Genomic DNA, 24,184 nt, shown 5'->3' on the forward strand with positions numbered 1-24,184 from the left:
ACTAACAAAAACAGTTGCAATGTGTCCAAGGTTGATCTGAAGAATGATGTCTGTCGGAAACCTTTGGTTGTTCTACATATCATGCAATGGAATCTTGTCATGTTGCTGTTTATATCAGTCTGTGGTCCATCTTAGCACAGACGACACTGAATGATTTCTCTCTTTCTGCTGGTGTAGAAGCAGATTTCTAGTGTGTTACTTTGTATTCTCTTGTTTTCTGTGCTCCTGCAGGTCAATGGGAAGCAATACCCTTTAGCAAAGATCAAGTTGGGCAGGATGGGGGCGCTTCATCCAGCCAATCGTCTGGCAGCTTATCTAACAGGCAGAGTGGGGTCTACGAAGCAGCGACAGTCTTCTTCATCGTCCGAGCCGTCTTGCAATCTTCAGAGTTTCCCCCACGTCACCTCTTCAGCTTATTGTGTCCCACCTGCTCCTGCAGCCCCCACTGTTGCCCCAGCTGTGGTCCAGTCACAGCCACCAGCCACTCAGCCCACTCTTCCCACTCCTCTTCCCACCCCTTCTGCAGGTAAGCACATATATCTATGTATATGGTGGCCAGCCACCAGCCACCAGCCACTGCACTGCAAATAAGCATAATTGGATGATGAAATTATGAATAGTGCTATTACTACTACTTACAGTATATTACTAATAATAGTTACAATATTAATGTATTAAATAATATTCCAGCTGTGAAAAAGTTACCAACAGAAATTACATCAAGAAGTGTTATTACTGTTGCATCTTCACTCCGAACTCTTTCCCATTCAGTTTTGGTCTTAAGCACAATAAAACGGTCAGGTTATTAAAAAGTTTTCACTAACAAAATCCATTTATAAACATTTCTTAAACGTGGATTTCTAAGAACTTCGGTGTGTTTTCTAAACCTTTGAATCAACCGTCTGTTATATCATGTACGTCTAGACTCTGAGCCACAGAACTTGGTTGTTGGACCTCCAGACCCACCTCAGAACTCGACCCCTCCTCAGCCACTGCCGATTCAGGTTCCAAATCCTCCTAATGTGGCTGCTCCTTTGCTCCTGCCCCGGATCACTCAGTTCCCAGGCCAAAGGATGGTCCTGAAGCCAGTGCGGTCACCAGCGGGTGTCCAGTATTACCGAAAACCCGACGGAGCCTTGGTCCAGCTGATTCCCACCAGCCAGCTGAGGCCTGGTAATCCATCAGCAACTGTTCATGGAGGAAGTGAGTGTTGAAACATGACGAGGATTTGTTGAATTCTGTTAAAATATCATTATAGGATATTAATAGGGTATTATATTAGTGCAGCTCAGCTCAGTAGGGTCAACATCACTCAGTGTAGAATAAGATGCTGGTGTTGGATTATTTTTACAACAACTATTAACTTTAAATCAATGTGCTCTCCTCTTTCAATAGGTTGTTTGTATATGCAATGAGTTGCAGCGTTATGTTTAACTTTACCTTTAATTTAGTTTTAATCAGTGTTTTGACTAAAATGCAAGTTTTAGTGGTATTTAAGACATCTGTAGTCATTTTAGCTTTATTCAAATGCAATAAGTCATAAAGAGATGCTTAAAAATACCCTTCACGTCTTTAAGGAAATACATTTTTTTAGTCTTAATTTCTTACATAGAAAAAAATAGGGTTATTGTATTTTGAAATGCACATATTATCATTTATAAATTGAAATAAATGGTTTAGCTTTTCCAATCTGAAATAAGACGTGCCTTTTCTGTTGGATACATTCAAAACTGCTTATTAAATAAATATGTGAAGGAAGTGTGACAGTTTTAAAAACATTCTCACTTTATATATTTCTAATGGAGACAATAAACATTATTGAATTAAAGCGTTGTGTAAAAAGACAAGGAGCAAATCTAATGGTACAAGTTTTTAAAAACAAATAAGTCAATATGTGTTAGGATCTTAAGAAAACACTTCCTTGAATGTCTTCAGCTTCAACAATGTGAAATCAGAGGAAACCTGTTCCATAGAGGAGGTCCAGCAGTGAGGACAGAGCAGAGGTCAGATCACCTAAACCCAGTTAGACCATGGACTTTTAACAATTCAGTAAAATGGAGAGGAGCTTTTTCATGTAGGGCCCTGAAAGTTACAAATACTAAAATGAACAGGTAACAAATATAAGAATATTAAACTTAAAAAAAAATAAACGTTTTTTTTTTTTAAAAACTTATTTTTAAAAGTTTTAAAAATACAGAAATCTCTCTGGGGAGCAGGGGGGTCTCCAGTCGACACATAGCCCACATACTGAGAAAATAACCTTGTTGTCTTTTCCAAATCTTTAATCAGCCGTCTGTTGTTTTATGTACATCTAGACTCTGAGGCACAAAACTTGGTTGTTGGACCTCCAAACCCACCTCAGAACTCGACGACACCTACGGACCCCCAGCCGCTGCTGATTCAGCTTCCAAATCCAAATCCTCCTAAGGTGGTTAATTTGCTCCAGCCCCGGATCACTCAGTTCCCAGGCCAAAGGATGGTCCTGAAGCCGGTCCGGTCATCAGCGGGTGTCCAGTATTACCGAAAACCTGACGGAGCCTTGGTCCAGCTGATTACCTCTAACCTGCCGAGGCCTGGCAATCCATCAGCAACTGTTCATGGAGGAGGTAAGTGTTGAAACCCTGACGGGGGCTGAATACTGTCAAAATATTGTTTACAATATTGTTATGGGATATCATATTAATAAAGATCTGATCAGACCCAGTTAAGTCCATTTATTATTTGGCTCGGTAAATAAGAAGTTGTTTTCATCCTGAACCCAAACCGTACCAGATTCAGTCTGGACACTTTGCTGTTAATGAAAGGAAATGTGAACAAGATAGTTAATCTTCATGGTAACTGAGATGGTTCTGGAATAGATTTCAGTGTGAAGTAATATTTTTTTAGCCCAATAAAGTTTTTCCCATCTTCTTCCTGCTCCTCCTCTTCCTCAGGCCGTTCTGCTTCCTGCGCCCAGCTGCCTCCTGTAGCCGCGGTGAAGAGGCCAGCTCTGACCAACCTCTCCTCTTCATCCTCTGTGGTTTTACCTTCACCATCCCCAGGACCTTCGTCTTCCTCCTCCAACCCTCCCCTGCCGCCATCCGTTCTTCTGTCCCCGCAGAACACCTGCACGTTTAGAATCGTCCCCACCCACCCGGTCAAGGACCCCATCTTTATTCAACTCCCTTTCCTGCCCCGCACCCAAATGGTGGGATCAGAACGCGGCCTCATACGGCTCCAGGGCCCCAGCCAACCTGTGAACTACACTCCCCCGAATCCCGTAGTGTGTGAAAAAAACGACAGCCCAGTCGAGCGCCACGGCGATTCACCGCAAACCCTGCTGACTGTCCAGACGGCCGCTCACATGGGGCCTCCACCTCCGGCGCCGTCCCCCCCGCCTGAGCCCACCCCGGACTGTCACGGCCCTAAAGAGGAGTTTGCCTTTGACGCCATGGACCTGAACGTCGTGTTTGTGGACGAAGTGGTGGACTTGGTGTCCAGCAGCGAGACGGAGGACTCGTCCGACTTCAGGGAGTCTGACAGCGAGGACGAGAAGAATCAGGTGATTACAGACCAACGCAATGTTTTCATTTTGAAAGTTTATTTTTTCTCTCATTAAAACAACCTGAAGTTCTTATTAGTTCAGTGAATATGATTTAGATTTGCCCCCAGATGGATGAATCAGTCAGGATCCAGCTGGTCAGCTGGGGCAGTAAAAGTTACATCATTCTGTGATGAGCAGATTTAGATTCTGGTTTAAAAAAAACAAAAAAAACTGTGATGCTCTGATCAAAGGTTTTGTTACTGTTTTCCTTTTTATGATGGTAATTTCACCATCATTTTTTTTAAGCGTTAAGAATAAGAACTTTCAAAAACTATATTTTCTACTTAATTCTTTCGTCCAACCATAACATAAATGTGCCATATCACAAGATTACTTTTCTTTCCTCCAAAAAAATGAATTGACATAGTGCATGAGAATATATTTGACTGATGACATTTATTGGTCGATTTATTTATTGTAGGACCAGAGGCAAACATCTGTGACGGAGAGCAGTGGGTGTTACACAGCTCTGCAGTAATCGCATTATTACAGTGATATTTCAAGCTTTCTTTTCACAGATTAGCTGACTCATCACAAACTGTCACAACATGGTGACAGTTTTAACAAACATGGGAAAAAGCATTTCTGTCAAAGTTACATGCTGCAGCTTTAGGACCTGATATTTGCAATTATTAGGATTAGCACAGCTAGCATTAATACAGAGTAATGTTTGTTTTCTGTAAACTAATTGGTGAATTAAAAAATAATAATAATAATACCAGTATTTAGATTTAGAGTGAAAAGACCCCCTGCAGATGTTGAAGCGGTTGTCAGGAAACGCGTCTCAAACCAACAAAGGAGTATTTATTTTCTTAATTTTCTTTCTTTTTTTTATTTTCACAAACCAGCTGGCTGTGGATGGAATATTATTTATTTATTTTTTGCTCTGGTGACGATCACAGCATGTATTTTTCTGCAGAATGCAAAGCGCTCTAAAGGAGACCTGGAGAAGAAGAAAAAACAGCTGAGGAGTCGTGATGGAAACCAGTCAGTTCTGCCTCCGTCAGCAGGTCTGAACACACATTTTATTATCCATAAATCAGAGTCTAAAAACAGCTTTACTACTCTAGATTACATCATTTGAATCAAACTGAGGGATCTAATGGGACCTTTATGGCAGCGGTGTCTCTTTAATGTTTCTGTGCAGAAAAGGTTGCTGTGACAAATCACATTTTTTTTGGTTTTCTTTTAGCTTTAAGCCAAATAAGGCAGGCAGCAAAATTAGTTTTGTAAAAAATATCTCAGCTGAGAATTCCAAAGTGAACGGAGGCACAAATACTTAGTGTTTTGTTCTTCATTTGTCTCAAAGCTGATAAATTGGTTCAGTTGCTCAGTTTTTGGTGTTTTCATGCAACTTAAAAAGCCTTAAAACCCGTTTGGAACTCAGTGTTTCCGAATGTCAGTAATGAGAAGCATCATAAATCATTTCAGAACTTTTTCCACCTTTTAACGTGTCCTCTGACCTCCAAAACTCGAAGACAAACGTCAGTCTCTTAGAGAATGAGTGATCAGATGCCCTGGCTGAACTCATCCCCAGGTATAAGAGGTTATGGGAGGTCAAGCAGAGTTGATCTCTTTCTTCCTCCTGAATGATTTCAGTTTAGTTTCCACTGAGTTCTGCAGGTTCTACGTTTCATATGAGGAAAAGGTTCTGAAATGATTTTTGTTTTCGTCCATACGAACTGTGCAGACGTTTCATATCAACTTTAAGGTGAACGAATCGCCAAATATTTATGTCCAAATGTGAAGCAAGATTTTTTTTATTATTTTTTTTTAGTTTAAGTGCTTTTGCATAAATGGAAACAAACATTTTTTTGCTTAAATAATCTAAACACAAGCCATTTAGCAGGTCTGTCGGTAGCAGGTGTGTGTTTGTGTGCGGAGCAGCTGACCTGACCCGGTTCTGGGTGTGTTCTCTGGTTCTGTGACAGCGGGTCAGGCTGCAGCTGGCAGGACGGAGGTCCAGGGTCTGATCTACATCTCGTCTGAGGAGGAAAGCCCCAAGAGGAAAACCGTCACTAATGTAAGACACGTTTACACAAGACTAGTGTCAGGTTATCTGCAAACAGTCACACCTCCACAACGCTTCTACTTTCTACCTTGAATTAGTTTAACTTGTTGACTCTAATGCTGTGTCAGTAAAGTTCCATAAAAATGTTTGATCCACTTATATGTTTTTGTTTTGTTTTGTTTTTTTAACACTAAAATGTTTCACCAAAAGAATTTTCATAACAAAGAGAACCAGAGTGAATATAAACAGTTTTTTAATGAAGACTTTAAGAAAAACACCAATCTATGCTTACAGAATCTCACTTGACCTTTTGAAAATTGTCTTGATTCTTGACATTTCTTAGGAAAAAATATTTTGAAGACCCATTTCTAGTTTGAACATATTTTTGCTCCCACAACTTTAGTTTGAAATATTCTAGATTTAAATGTTCTAAATTTTTAGGATCTTTTTCCCTCTTGTCACTATTTTCTCCTGAGGGAAACAAAAGAAATTGTGTGCAAAAAATGACCACTTGTACGGCGACGTATTGGAACATTATAGAGAGAATTTTTTTTTTACATTTCTGCCAAAGGAAAAAAAAAACTCAGAAATTTTGAGAATAATCTCAGATATTTTCTAGAATAAACGAGGAAATTTCTTACCTCAAAAAGTAGAAAGTTTGTAAGAATTTTATTTTTTTTTTTACTTATGTTTCTCTCTACAGCAAACAACCAAAGGTTGCGAAGCGAGAAAAGTTTTTCTCCAAGTCTTATATTTTTTTAGCTAAGAAGATTTTTTCTTCATCAGATTTTTAGGTTGTTCTTTTTTTCTCATCCAACACATACACCAAATAAATCTTGGTATTTTTTTTTATTTTGGGGGAAAAAAAATCTTTTGTTAGTTGATTGTTGTAGAAATAAAAGAACTATATTTTTTTATAGTCAGGAAGTCTTAAAGGCAAAGTCAGACAAATTTGTTACATCTAAATATTTTATTTATTTTTCTATATATTTTTTTACCCCTCCAGGGGGTCTTTTTGTGGGCTCTAGTGTCCCTTTTACGAAAGTAGGCTGACAGGAAACGGGGAAGGAGAGGGGGAAAGACATGCGCCAAATGTCACCGGGTCCGGGAGTCGAACCCGCGACGGCCACGTCGAGGACTCAAGGCCTCCAAATACGGGTCGCGCTAACCGCTACGCCACCACAGCACACCCACATCCCAATATTTTTGTGCAAGGATAAAAAATGTCTACTAGTAGAATAAAATAAAAATAAAAGACTTGAAAATATTTTAATATTTTTTTTTACTTTCGGATATCTTTTAAAATTATAAGTAAAATAAAATTTGGTCAAACTTAAAAACAGACCTTGAAGCAACTTGTTTTTTTTGTTTCGGTTTTTTTTTTACCTTTGTGGGCCTCTGTACATTTTCCTAGTTCTAGACACATATTTTTCTCTCTGTGGTCTTTACATATCTCTTGTCATGATGGCTTTACCAGATAGTGTTTTCATTGAATCAGATACATTACATTATTCAGTTCATTTAGTAAAGCAACTCGTGCCTGAAGTTCCGTTCAAAATATTTGCACGGTCGCAGAATCCTCCTGTGACAAACAAATGTGTGTAGCCACATAAAAACATGCCAAGCTGCTCTGAAGCTGCAAAATGGCCGCTGACTTGACTGGGCTTCACTTGTTTCTTGGTGTGGCAGGGCACTGCTGCTGCTGCTGCTGGTGAGCTGACAGGTGACGGCCAGCTGGGAACCAGTCAGCAGGAGGCTTGGAGCGGTAGTTTGGAAAACCTGGAGGGGAACAGTGGATGCGGAGCGGCTCAGCAGCAGCTAGAGATGACCATTAATTCAGAGTAAGAAGTGAAGCCACGTCACTGTGGGCTAACCAGACTGGTAACTAGTGGGTTAGTTGGTGCTCGATAGCTTCATGTCTTCAGCAGGTTCCCAGTACTTGATATGTAACATTTCTGAGATCTAAACTCGTCCTCCTGTGTAATCTGGGATTTTCTGTTTTTCAGCTTGGAAATTGAAGTGGACTCCGGAAATTCTCAAAGGACCCAGATTAAAGTTCAGGTGTGTAATGCTGTAACCGTGGGAGACCAGCAGGTTCTGTGATGCATCTATTTTTAGAGCATCACTTATCAGATGTAAACAATACTGGAATTTAGTTTATTTGTGCAAAATAAAGGAAGATGACCCTCTGCAGTTGCTGAAGGTTGTGGTTAGGAAACATGATTCATGTATGTAACGTAATTTTTTTTTCTTTCTCTCTTTATATTGGTGGAGGAAATAATGAATACAATTAATCACAATGAATTGTTAACTGAAATGATTGTGAACTAATTTAGTAATCAATTAATTGTTAAATGGAGTATATAGACTCTTATAAAGAAAAAAGTTATCTTCTCAAAAAACAAAATTGAACAAAAAATCTATATGTTTTGCAATTAAAATACAAAAAGCTTTTTTCTGTAAATATGTTCTACCCAGAACTAAAAGCAAGTTTGTTTTTTTTAGTTTGTTTTCTTATTTAAGAAATGAATTGAATTGTTTATTTGTTTTTTAATATTGTCTATAATTACTATTTTTTAAACCAATTTAATTGTCAGAATAATCTATAAAATAATTGATTAGTAAAATAGTTGTTAATTGCAACCATAGAAATGATGGATAAAACCAGCTTTCCCCCCCCAAAAAAGCAACAAAACAAGAAAAATTTGATCTGCGGCAACTTTGATACATTTCACGTTTCTTTTAAAGACTGTGAAGCTTATGGTTGTGTGTGTGTGTGTGTATTTATGTGCAGCACCACGAATCCAATGCAAGTTGCAGAAAGCATCGAGCCCAGATGAAGCAGCTCTTCCTCCAGTTGAAGAGGGAAGTGTTACCAGCCGATGACAGCATGTCCAGAACCTCCCTGCTGGAAAAGGTGTGCAACCAGTTCTCTAACCTCCTCTGTGTGTGTGTGGGTGTGTGTGTTGGTCTGAAGATGATCACGGTGTTTTACTGCAGGCTGTGCAGCTGATCCAGGAGCTGAGGAGCTGTGAGGAAGACCTGAAGAGGAAGAAAAGCAGCCTGGAGCAGAGACGGGACGAGTTCCTGTCCATTCTGGCTCCGACATCAGGTGGAAACACTTTTCATCGGAGTCTAAACACAACCTTGGGACTGATCTAGATTACATCATTTAAACGGAACTGTGGAATCTGACAGAGGTGCAGAACAAAAATTAATTCAACAGAGAATCGCAATTCAAAGTCCTGGGAATACTTAAATGATTCAAAAATCAATTTTAGCCCGCTTGATTATCTGTAAAATTATATTCTAATTTTTTTATTAATTTTTTTTTTTTTTATTTAAGAGAAAGTCAGCCAGCTCATACTGGTAATTTAAGTGCCAGAATTTTACACACAAACTTATATTTTGTTTAGATATAAACTGATGGAATTTGATACAGTATGGAACTTTATAGAATTGTTTTAACTAGATGTTTTATTTGTTTACAGTGTCACATGATTTAAACAGAATCTCCAGACCGTTTGAATAGAAAAGTTTCTTACTCGAACATTGTTTCAAATCTGAATGCTGTTTCTGAATCAAATTATGATTATAAAAATCGAAAGCGAATCTCTAGACAATGAAAGATTTGCATCTCTACAATCCGACACGTCTCCTAGAATAAGCTGCCATATTTGTAAATGATGCCAGTTTGTCAGATTAAGTTGGAGGAGAATTGCGGAATGTCACTTTATTTGCACTTTTACCACAAACCTGCATCATATCAGTCCACATCATTTTAAAATAGAACAAACAAGATAAATCTTTAAGGAGTAACTAAACTCCAAATCTACGTTTTTTTTTTTTTTACCCCCCAGATAAACTGTCTAAGTTGGTCCAAAAGGGCGCCATCTTTGTTTCTGTGCAAATGTTGACATTTTTGTGTAAATTTGTTTAATTCTGAAATATATTGCCATCAGATGATGGCCAGATGGGAACTGGTCAGCAGGAGGAGCTGGAGGCTTGGAGCGGTAGTTTGGAAAACCTGGAGGGGAGCAGTGGATGTGGAGCGGCTCAGCAGCAGATAGACATGACCATTAATTCAGAGTAAGAAGTGAAGCCTAGCCCACATCACTGGGCTACCAACTGACCCAATGAGTGGGTTAGTTGGTGCTCGATAGCTTCATGTCTTCAGCAGGTTCTCAATACTTGATATGCAACATTTCTAAGATCTAAACACGTCCTCCTGTGTAATCTGGGATTTTCTGTTTTTCAGCTTGGAAGCTGAAGTGGACTCTCCAATCTCTCCAAGAACTGAGCAGCATGGTCAGGTGTGTATTATCGTAACCGTGGGAAACCAGCAGGTCCAGTAGATCCTGAAGAATCATATGAACCATAAAAACTGCCTGGCCTCTTACAGATTTCTGATATATTTGCTTTTTTTCATATTTCCATGATTTACATCGTCTGAAAAAGTCTAGTGAACACAGGGACCAGTTCAGGTGATCTCATCCAAACCAACCTGCGTCTATGTGACAAAGCTGTTACATTCTCTTAAAGGGGCAGTATTTAAAGTTGACTCGTTTTTTTTCTTTTTTTTACGTCATAATGTTATGCCCTCATCAAAAACATACCTGGAGTTTTGCTTTGATTCTTTCATGTATGTTTGAGAAATCCTTTAATCTCCATTCAGTTGTGCAAAATGCCTGAGTGGACCTAGCCCCGCCTTTGAGACACAGCTCCTCCTCAAAGCTGCAGTTTTCAAGCTTCTGAGGTTCCGCCTCACAGAGCAGCCCTGCCCCACTCAGCTCCTTCAGACTAGCCAGCAGCAATTAGCAAACACCTGGTGGAACTGCACATCTGCCGAGTTCATTATAGGAGCTACTTCTCAGTGCAATGCTGGTAAAAATTTTGCTAAAGGGTTAGTAGAGGAACTTATCATGTTATGACTTCCTGAAGGCGGAGCTTCAAAAAGAGCAGCTTTTAAAGAGACATGTTTCAAGATGTGAAATCAAAAGTCTACTTTTTTAAATCATATTTGATATACAGTACAGACCAAATGTTTGGACACACCTTCTAATTCAATGGGTTTTCTTTATTTTCATGACTATTTATAAGGCAAGAAATCCCACTTATTAACCTGACAGGGCACCTATGAAGTGAAAACCATTTCAGGTGACGACCTCTTGAAGCTCATCAAGAAAATGCAGAGTGTGTGCAAAGCAGTAATCACAGCAAAAGGTTGCTACTTTGAAGAAACTAGAATATAAGGGCTATTTTCAGTTGTTTTGCACTTTTTTGTTTAGTGCATATTTCCACATGTGTTATTCATAGTTTTGATGCCTTCAGTGTGAATCTACAATGTCAATAGTCATGAAAATAAAGGAAACTCATTGAATTAAAAGGTGTGTCCAAACTTTTGGTCTGTACTGTATATTGCATTTTTAATAATAACTCAACGTAGTAATTTCCATCCATCCATGCATTTTCTGGGCACCCTTGTCCCTAGTGGGGTCGGGAGGTGCTGGTGTCTATCTCCAGCTAACGTTCCGGGCGAGAGGCAGGGTCACCCTGGACAGGTCGCCAGTCTGTCGTAGGGCAACACAGAAACAGACAGGACACACAACCATGCACACACACACTCACATCTAGGGAGAATTTAGAGAATTTGTCATGTTTTTGGGCTGTGGGAGGAAGCCGGAGAACCCGGAGAGAACCCACCATGCACAGGGAGAACATGCAAACTCCATGCAGAAAGATCCCGGCCTGGGAATCGAACCCAGGACCTTCTTGCTGCAAGGCAACAACTGCACCAACTGTGCAGCCCCACGTAGTAATTTGATTGTATTATAAAATTGTACTATGTGCCTGGAAAATACATAATACTGCCCCATTTTTTTGGAAATGCACTCATGAGACAGCTGCTTTGTGGACCTTGAAGTGGACCGAGTGAACTTGGAGTATTTGTGGGTTTTAGGCTCCTCAGGAGGTCCAGAAGCTTCTGACAGAGGCGGAGAGCCTGTGGTCCAATCAGAGCTTGAAGAAGGAAGATAATCAAGATGCACACACTAAGAACGTCTGCGGCACACCAGGTCTGACACTAACCTTTCGGTACTTTACTTGAGCCTTTTAGAATGAATTAGAATCAAGGAAATCACAAACAATGATTGAGTTTTATCTCTGCACAACTTCAGCATCATGCTGAATTCACTGTACCTCCAAAGTGGGAAATCAAACTACTTTTTTGCTCTCCAGTCAGTTAGACTCAGTGCCTGACCACCAAACATGCTTGATTGTACAGTTGCATTTTAATTAGGAATCCACTGATATACTTTTTTCACGTCCAGTACCGATACAGAGGAACAGCTGAATTGACTTAAAACATTTGTCTTTTTTAAACACAGACATAAATGTACTGAATTACTGATTAATGTGCTAACTCTGCACCAGTACATCACACTGAAATACACCAACAGCTTCACTAGCTTGGTCAAACGTGGAAAATCAACTTTCATTTGTTATTTATGAGTACAATTAGGAGTAGAACAGCTAATGGAAAATAAATAGTAAAGAAACTGAAACTGACTAAAACAACAGGTTGATTACTTTGGTCAAACATGTAAAATAAACTTTCAAAAGGTTCAGAAAGTCCAATTAAGAATTCTAAATATGATGTAAAATAAATAATTAAGCATGACGTAGGCACAATGCTCCTCCTCTGTGCTGCAGTCTCCAAGTTTTTGCCTCAAAGGAGGAGCTTCTTAAAAAGACAGAGGACCAATTTCAAGACATCAAATTACAAAGTCAAATTTCTTAAGTTATGTTTGATATAAACGACATTTATATCAATAATAAGGCACCACATGTAATTTATGTCCAATGAAAAGCTGTGAATGTCTGTTAAGGAGTTTCTGCGAATCTGTGAGCGAGTGACATTTACAGAACCTGGGAGTTGGGCCAGTCAAGGATTTCTTTTGTTTTTGTTTTTCTTCACCAAAATAGTTTCAGTGTTAAACTGTTTTACTTTCTGCTCATGATTGTTTGCAACAGTTCTTTCTTTTCCCATTGCTTCAACCTCTGGGCCTGGTCAACTGAATCCAGCTCTGAACCGGGTCTTGGAGTAAGAGCCGCTCTCTTCAGGAGCTGGTGGCCACCAATCAAAATGTTTGAAGTTTCTGACTCGATTTTGGTTTTTGATCTGCTTAATCAAATTAGTAAAAACACACTAGAGCCTTGGTGTGCAGGGTCGCTGGAGTCCTTAATCAGATTTCTGTCATCAAACTGTCTCGGTTCACTGTGATCCTGTGAGACGGTTCTGGAAAACCAAACTGGTTCTTTTATAAAACCAGTAAAGAACAGAACCAGAAGCTGCCTGCCGGCCACGACTCATGGCTAGATACTTTTAAACTCTGGATGGGTAAACTGTGGAGGAGAAGAAGTGTAAATATTTATGGATCAGCCTGTCTGTCATGCCATCAGTGTGGTATTTGCTAATGTAAGCTCTCTCACTGGATGATGTGGTTCAGAGGACGTTTAGTCCTGCAAATTACAAAAAGAAGGCAGATTAGAAAAATCCTTTGTGGAGAAGCTGTTTTGACTGCGTGTGTAAATGTGTTTCATTTCCACACATTTACTTTGTAAACCTTAAAGGCAGAACATTTTAGATGTTGGGAGCAAAAACCTCCATAAATTGCTTGGAAATATGTTCTTTATTAAGGAAACATGTCAGATAAATGTGACATATCACATGTTTGGCGGTTTCCTTGAATCTCTTGTGTTTGTGGCTGCAGGGACAGAGACGCTGCAGCACCTGCTGACCAATCGAAAGCAGCCTGAGATGGAGGGGAGGCAACACACAGCCAATGACGTCCCAGCGGAGGGCGTCCTCTGTGTAGCCGTCCCTACAGGAGACGTTGGCCCCCTGAAGGCCCCCCCCACTGCCGTCCAGCTGCAGCCTCTCCGTCAGCCCGTCCTTCACGTGTCTGCGGGCGCGCCGGCTCCTCCAGACACGAAACGGATAAAGACCGTTCCAAACATTCTGTCTCGCAGCAGGAACCGAGAGGTGCCTCAGAAAACGTCAGCTGAGAAGGGTAAGGCGGCACCGCCAACATAACATGTAGATAAAACCGCTTAACTGGGTCAGGAAGACGGATGAATGCAGCTCCGTTTCCATTAATGGTAAAATAGCGAAATTTGAAATGAAGAAAATACTGTATATCTCCTTGATGGAAACACGCCAATGATATGAAAATCTAATTGGAAAAAATTCACCTATTTTGCACAAAAGCTTCAGCGTCAGGATGAGGTGGTTTTTCTGCCGTATCGACATAGATGTATTTTGCAAAACTGCAATGGAAACATTTTTTTTCCCCATCACACGAGTCATGTGATCAACAGCCGGATGTTACTACTGGTGGAAACGACAAAGACAGCAGGAAGTAGTTGTAGGATATTTGATATATCATCATTATTATTTGGTACAAGCTTCATTGAGACTTTAGAGGTTACACACGCCATACATTGTTAATGTAGAAGGAAAATTATGCATAGCTTATAGAAATGAGGTGGAATGTAGTGTGCATAACTCCAATGTAAAAAAGGGGGAGAGGTAAATGGGAATAACAACACACCAAAAATGTACAAAGACTTTTAACGTGAACTAAGAAAGAGCGCATTTCAGCTACTGTACATGCTGAGCAAGAAATGTGAAAAATGACAGGATGTCTAAGCCAATCAGAATGAAGCTGGGTAATTAGCCTTGAAACGCATCAAACCAAATCTCCAGTCAGTTCTTGCCAATTTAGAGCATTTCACTTAAATTTTTCTAAAAAAAATGTTATTTTCACTGTAACTTTCCAAAATGGAGCTAAACTGTTATTTTAGTCTACCGTAAAACCTCTAGTTTCCTGCTGCTGATTGCTGTGTTTCTCCACAGCACCACCCATGGACAAAGTGCTGTTTGCCGCTCCTCCAGGAAGTACACCGCACCGAACCCAGGAGCTTCAGCCGCTGCTGGCTGCAGCTCCGCCTGCGTTTCTGCTGCTGTCTGCTGAACCCAGCCAGATGGGAGTCCCCCTGCCGGGGCTGGCCCCGCCTCCTCAGGCTCTGGCCCTGCCCCCTAAGGGTGCAGCTCTGCCCCCTCATTCTCCGGTCCCACCCCCTGGTTTTGCTTACCTTCCCTTAGACGTCGGACAGTCTGATCCTTCTGGACAGACGGCCCGACAGGACTCGGACAACGAGAGCCTGTCTTCCCTCCTTAACGAAATAGTTTTTCTTAACCAGCAGACTGTTGCCACGGCTACAACAGCCGTGATTGATCCGCCGGTGGCGGGCAGATCCGAGGAACAGAAGCGGGCCTCTGAGCACCCAGGGCCAATTTTAGGGAACGCTAACGAAGGTGTGCTGGCCCCGCCCCCTCTGCTGCACATGAAGGTGGGAGGAGCCAAAGAGGCGGGACTAGGCAGTAATAACGGAGCAACAGTGGGAGGGGCTGAGGCCGGGGGCGTGGCCTGGAGGCCCATGCCGAGGCTGGTTCCTCTGGGGCTGAGGGGAAACTCCCCCAGCTGACTTCACGTCACCTGGGCAACGACCAGGAATGACTAGGAACGGGTTTTCTTTCTGCTCCCGAAGCCGAATCAGACAGATTTATTCAACACGGCTCTGATTTTTCTGCTTGAGCTCTCACAACCGCCGAGTTCTGCGATAAAGCTGCAACTTTTCTGCTTTAGACTTTGTGGACTGAGATGACGTCAGCTGCCTGGAGAGAGGAGCCGATCCGCTGATCTCCACACATTTTGGTTTTCATCCTTTGATGGACACCGAAATCCACACGAACTATTCAACAAGCTTTCGTCTTGCAGATGCTGCCACCCAAGGAAGTCTCAGCATAACCAGGCGCAGCCTTCGTTAGCAGAATGAAAGGTGTTGATGGAAAAAGATGGATGCTTCAAAATCAGACAGCAGAAACCTGGACTGGTTCACAGTCATCGGACTACAGACTCTCATTTGTAATAAAAAAAAAAAAAACTCAAACCAAGTTATTACCAACTTCCACTCCACAGTTATCATATCTGAGAGAATATAAGTTTATTTCCCTCGAAGAATATCTTCTTTTTTTTTTTCTAAATTTGACTCTGTGAAGTTTGGTGTAAAATAATAAAAAATCCACTTTCTCTTAAATATTGTTTGCTGCTAAAGTTTCTACTCCTACTTTCAGTCAGAGGTTTGTTGACATGCAGTATTCACTTCCTTCACACTGACCCACTCTTCATGTTGAGCCTTCTCCTGAAACCGCCTGGGATGATTCCGGCGAACATCTCCGGAGTAAAATGGTTCAGGTTCGGTTTCTTTGTTTGGAAGTTCAAATAAGTGCAAATTGTTGTTTAAGAGTTTTGCCTCGTGTCGCTTAAGTTTGGAATTTATTTTTATTTGTGTTAAAAACTTTTGAAGTAGGTGATGTTACTTCTTTAACACTTTAATATTAATAAAGTTTTTTTTAAATAAACTTGTGTTTTTGGCTTTGATCTGCAGAATGAAAATGGGACGATGCTTGGATGGAGTAACATTTAGCAGGGTGTCTGCACATCCTTAAAACATCTTAAATACGTGTATCTAACATAAAGGCCTTAAGATGTCTTAATTTCATTTTTTAATGTAAATTGGTTTTTAATGTAATTTTAATGGACTATTTAATCTTTTATATTAGCCTTATTTTTTTTTTTTTTGTTCTCATGTGTCAGGCAAAGGTTTGAGTCATGCACAGATATCTTCATATCGTGGTTACGATTACTGCTAAGTAGTTGCTAATATATCTAGCTTTTTCATGTCTTTCATGGATAAGTGTAAATTTATCACCAGCTGACTAGATGAAGTTTCTTAGCCATTGACTCACTTCTGTTGCCAACCCATACAATTTATTTGTGATTTATAGGTCTTAAGTTCTATAGAAGTTCCATTTGGTTATAAAAAGGTCTTAAAAGAGATGAAATTGGAGTTTTATGAAACCTGCACAAACCCTGCTTAAGTTATCATGCTGAATGTTTTGCATCCATCTGTTCAGCTCCACTGAGAAATTCTGGTTTGAAGTCTTTGGGTATGTCTCTGGACTTAGACTAGACCATTCTTATCACATTAATAGGGTTTCATTTATGTGGATGTTTAGGGTGGTTGTCATGCTGGAAGTAAACCTCTACAACAGTCTTCTGCAGATTCCAACAGGTTTTCTCCTTTATTAAACTCTTGTCATCTTCCAATTAACTGACCAGTTGCCCCGTCTCTGCTGCCCCACCTTCTACCATCCTTAGATTATTGTACAAAATCATCAGATTCAGATGAATTTATTAAAAAGAGCTTAATTAGCTTACAGCCAAAATGTCATTAGCTGTGTTTTCATTGACCATATAATTGCCCAGGTTGAATTCAGAAAAATGCATTTGCTTAATGGAAACAGATTTAGAGAAAAAAAATTTTTGATTAAATGTTTTTGCACTTTGATGAAGTGGTTTACAAAATTATTGTATTTTGCAAAGTTGCAATGGAAAAACTTTTCTTGGCATCACATTTGTGATGTGATCAACAACCAGATGTTACTACTGATGGAAACCACGAAGAAGACAAAAGGAAATTATATTTATCAATAAATATAATTGAGTATCATCAGCATTACAACACTCTGATCATTTCACCAATTGTTATACATGGTAAAGAGAATTGGGCCAAGAACAGAACCTTGTGGCACTCCATAAGTAACCCTGGAGTGTGAAGAAGATTTATCATTCAAATAAACAAACTGGAATCCTAATATTCCAGTTTGTCCTAACAAACCAGCCTCATGCTTCCTCCCTACAGCATGTTCAAGCATTTCTGAGAGAATACATACCCATTCAATAAATTAGAAAATTATTGAAAAGCCTAATTTATTTTAAATACTTTATCACTAAGAGAAAAACATTAAACACATTAATTACACAGAGATTGATGCTCGAAAGCCTTTATTACTGTGAACTATTTTTGATTTTCCACTTATAATTAATAAAAACACATCACATTTAAAATGAGAATTTAACATCAGCCCAATAAGTAGCTTATTTTCAAAAACAGAAATGTGGGCTTAACGAAAAGTTGCTATTTTCAAAAGGCACTTTTAATTTGTACTTGTATACTAATTTACTGACTATGACTGTTGTGATCGACTGTGTCAAAAGCAACATTGAGATGTAACAAAACTAACAAAACTGATTTATCAAAATACAATAAAGTCTTATTGATTGTTAACAAAGTTCAGCCAGAATATGGAGTTCGGTGGTTTTTTTTGTTGTTTTGTTTTGTTTTCCTTTTGAAAAAAACAAAACAAACAATTTAAACCAAAACAAAAATCTAACTGTAAACCGTTTGACCTCCAGAGCGTACGTTGGTCATCTTATCGTGAAAAGCACTACCGGAAGCAGGTTGCACGTGCCGCAGGGGAACTTAACGCTGTCGGAGAGTGAGTCGTCTCGCTCCAGTCTGACTGGATTTACCTTTTACTGCAGCAAGAGACAAGCAGGCTAATATGGTGAGCGCATTCGGACCGAATGAACTTCAACCGAACCAGGCCCAGGCTCTCTGAAAGGCTCTGGCCCACCTCGGACTCTAGACAAGATGACCACACCAGCGGACGCTGGTGCAGAGCATAGGGCGATTTACGCTTGACCGTGAGCTACGCGAGAGCTGCCCGGCGCTGACAGACTCAACTAGCCGGCAGCTAACGTCGAGATGTCCGCGGAGGGAAGCGGAACGATCCGCACGCGCATCAAGAACCTGCTGCGCTCCCCGTCCATCAAGCTGAGACGGAGCGGTACCGCGCGGCACAAAAACGACCTAAGCGGCAAGGTGCGTACATCTCCACCGCAGACCCTACACACACACGCACGCACGCACGCAGACTGTATAACGGTGTGTGTCTGCTGACCCGGTTACTGTGAGGCTCCTCGACATGCTGCTGCTCCTCCAGTCTTCGTATCTTTTCTTTATTAATAACCGTGGTATTACACAGTGTTAACAGATTATCCGACTGTCATTTGAGACTGTGGACCTTAAAGTGACATTCCAACGCTTTCAGGAATGTTTCACTCTAAAAGCAACATGTTTCCTCTGTCCCATTGTTCCACAGGCTCAGTTATTCACTTCCAAAACACATTCTCAGTCCATTCTCTCTCTAAGAAAGTCTTTGGTTTGAACTTTTCTGGACCAAACATTAGAGAGGCCTCAGTAAGGTTTTTCTTTGCTGAAACGGATTTCCAATTATCCCGGTGATTTAAACAGCAGATTCAGATTTAAAGCGGTTGTATTTGTTTTATAAAGACACATAAAAATAGAAAACTGCTCCAGAAACCTTGATTAAGTTAGTAGCTTTGGAATCAATTAAAAATGAAGGAACTGTAGCCAAGCATATGAGCCATTTATTTCATTTTTATTCATCAGAAAAAATGCCTTTCCATTACAAATGTGTTCAAAAGTTTCTCTATATTCCGCTAATGTCGAAAAAGCACAATTTCGCAATTGCAGTGTTTCCATTATATGAGGAAGGCAATTTAAATCACACATGTATATGCTTATTCAGCGATAAGTGTCATTAAAAACACACCATGCCATCATCCTCCAAATACTTCCTGTCATCTTCTTCTTCCTGGTTTGCGTCAGTAGTAACATCCGGTTATTGATTATGTGACTCATGTGATGTGGAAAAAAATTTTTCCATTTCAATTTTGTGAAATAATCTTATTTCGATATAGGGCCGATGCTCCCCCTCCCCGCCCACACCTCATCCCTGCACCAAAACGTTTGATCAAACAGAGAGTTAGTTTTTTAAATTAACGTGTTTCCAGTAAGCAAATTTATTTTCAAAATGTCAAACAGAGCAATGAATGGAAACACCGCTAATGCTCATGCTGCTGGTAGTTTAGTATACTGTTATAGAATGGTGTAATATAATTATAATGTTTATATCCTGAAAATATGAGTTCTGAGATACTCTTAATTACTTGACAGATTGCCACTAACCCAGCTACTGATCAGAAATGATTGAGGAAATATTGGCCGGTTTCAAACTCTGGCCAATTGATCGGTGCATCGCTGCAAAATATTTTTTAACCTTTTGCTTTTCAGAATCAGGTCATGGATTGTTATATTTAAGCATAAGAAGACGAGTTCTTTGCTATCCACGACTCGGCTTATTAATCAAAATGGGCCTTGTTCCCTCTCATTATTCCATTAACCACTCTATCAAGCTTCAGCTGCGCTTTGCGCTCCTCTGAGGCTCACCAGACCTGTTTTACTGGTGTTGTGGGGACAAACATCTGGTCACACATAGCTGTGGTGAGAATTTAGCTTCCATGTGGGTAGAAAGCAGTCTTCAGGAAGTGATCCTTCCGACTGTGTGTGGCATTTTTTTTAATCGAAGAAGCCGTTTGTCTTGAACGTTCCTGCCTTCTGGAAACATTTGAGTGCTCATCCCTGCTGAAAATTTGTTAAACTGCTGTGATCAGATGTGCTGCAATAGTTCAGCTTCCAGCCAGAATCAGTAGTTAAACACAGATCCTGCAACAAACCAGCTTCAGCATTCCATGCAGGGGACTCGGAGGTTTAAATGTGATTAAAACATTTTCATCTGCAACGTTTATGTCATAAAGAGAGAAGGGCATCTCCTAATCTATTTAGGCCACTGTAAGTGTTTAATGGTCTGTTTGTCAACTGTACCTACAACTAATTGCAGCGTTTATGAGAGACACACGTGGAAATCAGTCAAATTAATAACTACACAGAACTATGAGGAGATTAAATCCGTTTAGGTTCTGTGGATGATTGTTGTCCTGATCAGCGGTTGTTTTCAGCCTCTGTGGCCGCGTTGCCATCCATCATGGCTCAGAGATGATCAGAGTCAGATTCTGGTTCAGGATGATCTGCTCTCAGCAGGAAGCTTCCTTTGTGGGAGTGGACGAAATACTTCAGACATCTGAAACTGTCAGCTACAACGAAGTATTAGGGCCATTGTAGTTCAAAGGAAATAAAGAACATGAACATGGAGGAGTGCATTTCCACCAAAAAAACCCCTCTAGATTAACAAGAGGGAAATTTAAATATTTCTAGATTAATTTCACATATTTACAAGAAACAAATTGGATATTTTTGCATGTTGAAAAGCCAAAAATTTGCAAGGAAAAAAAAAAAAATATGTACAGTATATATATATTATCATTATTTTTTTATTGAGTGCATATAGTTTAAATATTAAAAGTAAAATATTCTCTGACATTCTAAAGTCAGAAATTTGGATGAAAAAACAAAAAAAAACTCAGACATTTGCAACCAAAAATGCCAGAGGTCCTCTGAGGTTTAAGTAATACATTTATGAGATGCACATCTGGATATTTTCCAAAGTGCAAGTTGTACTTCCGGACTCAGAACATGTCCTGGGGTCAGACTCGTCATGAACTCATTGAACGGGATCTGAAATACAACATGGCTCCATGGAGTCTGCTCCTGGGAAATGTTTGGATAGCCGGATTGTACCTGAACTCACCACTTCAACTGGGCGTCTTCAACTCCCTGAGGGGATCTTAGACTTCTTCTTACAAATTTCTGACTTAACAATGAAAAATTATCTGTTTTTTCTTGCAGAATGTACAACTTGTACAACAAACACCAGATAATGTGCTTTTGTGGAATTAATATAAGACTTAATGGTTTATTTTTTTCTGTATATGTCCTCCTCTGTGGCCACAAAATATTTTTTATTTGACTCACCATGGCCCTCACACTCTATCAGTTGTCAGGAGTGTAGAACTAATGTAACCAGCAAATTCTGATCTTTGTGGCTCCTCTGCTTATTTGGAATTAGTTTGACCATCTGCGTCTGACCTTATGACCCCGTGTGAAAATGGGTGACCTGGATGTTCACTATGCAGAAACATTGTATTTTTTTGTTCTTTTTACTAAATGTGTGGTGAAATCCTGCATTAAAAATGTACTGTTACAATACAAACTGTTGAAAAGTGAAATGCGCCTCTGGTTGTTTACTTGAAGTTAAAGCAAAGCTATAAAATGGGGCTCTTTCAGAAATCAGAGGAGATAAATCTAGGGTAATACAATTAAAGAACTTACAGAATCAGGTTAAAGAGGTAATTTTTTTGTCTTAATACGGTGATAAATAATAACTGTTACTGTAAAGCCCAATTTTATTTTTTTTGACACAGAAAACAACTGATCATGAAGTGTTTAGTATCTTATAACAGTTAGTAGCACAGTTAGCACAGCTAGCATTACAAACTGCAAACAGCAGTGGACTAGAGAGGGTAGATCCTCATCTGAACTCTGTGATTTCACATCATGATGGAGTCAAACTTCACATCCATATTTAGTGCAACACTTCTTCTTCTTTCCACTTATCCTCAAGTGTTTCCTTTACCTTTTCCCTCCTTGTCTCAACCATTAGATCAGACAAATTGCTAACATAGAATCAGTGTGGGGTACACGGCAGGTTTGCTGCGATGCACCGATCAGGCTTTTACCGGCTCATACCGATTTCTGTTTTTTTTGTTGACGTTTGCTTTGGGTCAGTTTGTGATTTTCTTCCTGGAGACTAGAAAATTGATTTATAGAAACCTTTTATTTCAACAATTAAATGGGAGTACCACTGGTTCCAAATGAGATGTGATGTTTCTCATCTCATTTAAAATACATCTTATGAACTGGCTCTTGAAAAGCCCCAAAAAAATTCAGCATTGAGTATATGTAAGGAGCTATAGATTGTATAGGTTATATGTAGGTTGTTTTAATGTATTTCTTATTTTGTAGTGCTATTTTTTTTATCCCTTTATTTGTTATTGTGCTTTAATATCAACCTGCTAATGAGACTAGAGATTAGCTACCTGATCTTGTATTTACCTGTAAATTATTAATTCCTATTCTCCCATTTTTAAAAATAAACTAGGACTTAAAAAAAACATGTAAGCAATTCCCTGATAGAGGTAGTAATGTTTTATTCATTCTAATGTTTTTCCCTTTTCTGTATCACAGTCATTCACTAGAAATGTACTGAGCAGAGATTTTGTGGCCAATATCTGATTTCTGATTTAGTAGATGTCTGGACTTGCTAATACCAATTAGCTCTGATGGCTAAAAAAAAAACCCAACAAAACACACTTAAAAAAAATCTGCAAACCTTGAAAACTCCCTAATAAATACAACTTTTCAACGCATTGAAGGACAGAGGAAAATAGGAATGTTCATTTGTGATGCGTCTGTTGAGCAGATCTGATTGGTAAACAAAGAGAATCACATTCAAACACATCTTTGAAGGAGGTTCAAAGATGTGTTACCTGCTTTTCCTTCTTTGCATGGAGATTTGATCAGAAATGACATCTTTAGATCATTAGAGTGATAATGTTGTTTCCCTATGAACTACACTGGAAAATGGAAACAAAACAACTTTTTTTTTTTTTTACAGGATTCATTTCCTCATATAACAGCTTCCTCCTGAGACAGCCATCTTTTCACACACATTTCCTTCTAATGGCTGCTGTATTTATATCAGATAGAAACAAGTAATAGAGTTAAACTGTTCATTGATCAAACTTATCAAATGATCCTTTTAAATTTACTTTCAAATGTCTCATTTGTGAACACCAGAGCTACAGGGATCTCCTTTCTTTACCTCTAAACTCAGCAACATTTTCAAAATACAAAACAATATATAAGAACATTATAACTGTAGTAACACATTCATTCAGCAGGAGGAATTATTGTTGGTTTTCTATTAAGACAAATCAGTTAGTTGATGTGAATCTAATTTATATTATTAATTGTCATGTAAACGCAGTGAAACTGTGATATTTTCACTCAGGATTATCATACCAGGAGAATTTCATACATGCCTGGTTAGTATTGGAGCAAATGTGACCTTTTAGCAATGTCCCTTGTGAGTAACATTAGTGTTGTTGTTTTTTTGTCTTATGATTCTCTTAAGTACAAACAAATCTAATGTACAGTATGAATGAAACTTCAAGCCAAGTCTTTTGGTTACAAACATTATCACAAGAGTACTTGAAACCCCTTTAAAATCAGTTTAATATCTACCTATTTTAATAATTCAAACACCAAACACACTGCAATATGCATGAAAACACACACTGGAGACAGTCTTAGCACTACCACAGAAGCTAACATCTGCAATATTCCACATGTCTGCTATCCGGGGTACAGCCAATCAGCTGCAAGGAAAATAAATGGCGTAAAGGCTGGATTGGCAGCTTTGAACATGCCAGCCAATAGCGTGTTGAGTAGCATTGCGTCTAAATATTTCAGCTCTCCAGGCTCCATTCTCTCTCAAATATTTTAGATATGATCTATTGAAAAAATACGGCAATAGTTACATTTTCTACATATAGCTTGGAACAAATACTGAACCACCGAACCACAAATATGAGGAGGTCTACTGTATGCAACATGTGGGGGGTAGTTAACCTCTAACCAAGTAAAATTATAGACATAGACATAGACTCTATTGTCATTCAATTATATATTTAAAATGTGCATATTGAGTGAAATTTTGTTGCAAGGCTATTATTATT

The 24,184-nt window shown here is 39.4% G+C and overlaps 2 protein-coding genes across 9 annotated transcripts in view; both read left to right on the forward strand.

The window, feature by feature from the left end:
* The window catches only part of mgaa (MAX dimerization protein MGA a), a 33,573-nt gene extending 17,497 nt beyond the window's left edge, over positions 1 to 16,076 (forward strand). For 3 of the 6 annotated variants that reach the window (XM_032547449.1, XM_032547452.1, XM_032547451.1), the window contains exons 15-29: positions 232 to 526; positions 925 to 1,203; positions 2,316 to 2,606; positions 2,934 to 3,541; positions 4,503 to 4,593; positions 5,515 to 5,606; positions 7,284 to 7,435; positions 7,601 to 7,655; positions 8,389 to 8,511; positions 8,595 to 8,706; positions 9,557 to 9,683; positions 9,853 to 9,907; positions 11,554 to 11,668; positions 13,367 to 13,666; positions 14,512 to 16,076. In XM_032547449.1, the coding sequence (XP_032403340.1) occupies positions 232 to 526; positions 925 to 1,203; positions 2,316 to 2,606; positions 2,934 to 3,541; positions 4,503 to 4,593; positions 5,515 to 5,606; positions 7,284 to 7,435; positions 7,601 to 7,655; positions 8,389 to 8,511; positions 8,595 to 8,706; positions 9,557 to 9,683; positions 9,853 to 9,907; positions 11,554 to 11,668; positions 13,367 to 13,666; positions 14,512 to 15,143 (3,327 nt within the window). In that variant the 3' untranslated portion in view covers positions 15,144 to 16,076. Of the gene's footprint in view, positions 1 to 231; positions 527 to 924; positions 1,204 to 2,315; positions 2,607 to 2,933; positions 3,542 to 4,502; positions 4,594 to 5,514; positions 5,607 to 7,283; positions 7,487 to 7,600; positions 7,656 to 8,388; positions 8,512 to 8,594; positions 8,707 to 9,556; positions 9,684 to 9,852; positions 9,908 to 11,553; positions 11,669 to 13,366; positions 13,667 to 14,511 lie in introns of those variants that run through there. The other 3 variants (XM_032547453.1, XM_032547454.1, XM_032547455.1) reach the window with 3 other exon arrangements.
* A 1,951-nt stretch (positions 16,077 to 18,027) lies between these two features.
* Positions 18,028 to 24,184, forward strand: part of mapkbp1 (mitogen-activated protein kinase binding protein 1) — a 44,146-nt gene continuing 37,989 nt past the window's right edge. For 2 of the 3 annotated variants that reach the window (XM_032547108.1, XM_032547109.1), the window contains exon 1: positions 18,029 to 18,446. In XM_032547108.1, coding sequence (XP_032402999.1) covers positions 18,330 to 18,446 — 117 coding nt within the window. In that variant the 5' untranslated portion in view covers positions 18,029 to 18,329. Of the gene's footprint in view, positions 18,447 to 24,184 lie in introns of all 3 variants that reach the window. The other variant, XR_004336794.1, reaches the window with a different exon arrangement.

The sequence above is a fragment of the Xiphophorus hellerii genome, chromosome 19 (genome assembly GCF_003331165.1).
Source record: "Xiphophorus hellerii strain 12219 chromosome 19, Xiphophorus_hellerii-4.1, whole genome shotgun sequence".
NCBI classification, from domain to species: domain Eukaryota; kingdom Metazoa; phylum Chordata; class Actinopteri; order Cyprinodontiformes; family Poeciliidae; genus Xiphophorus; species Xiphophorus hellerii.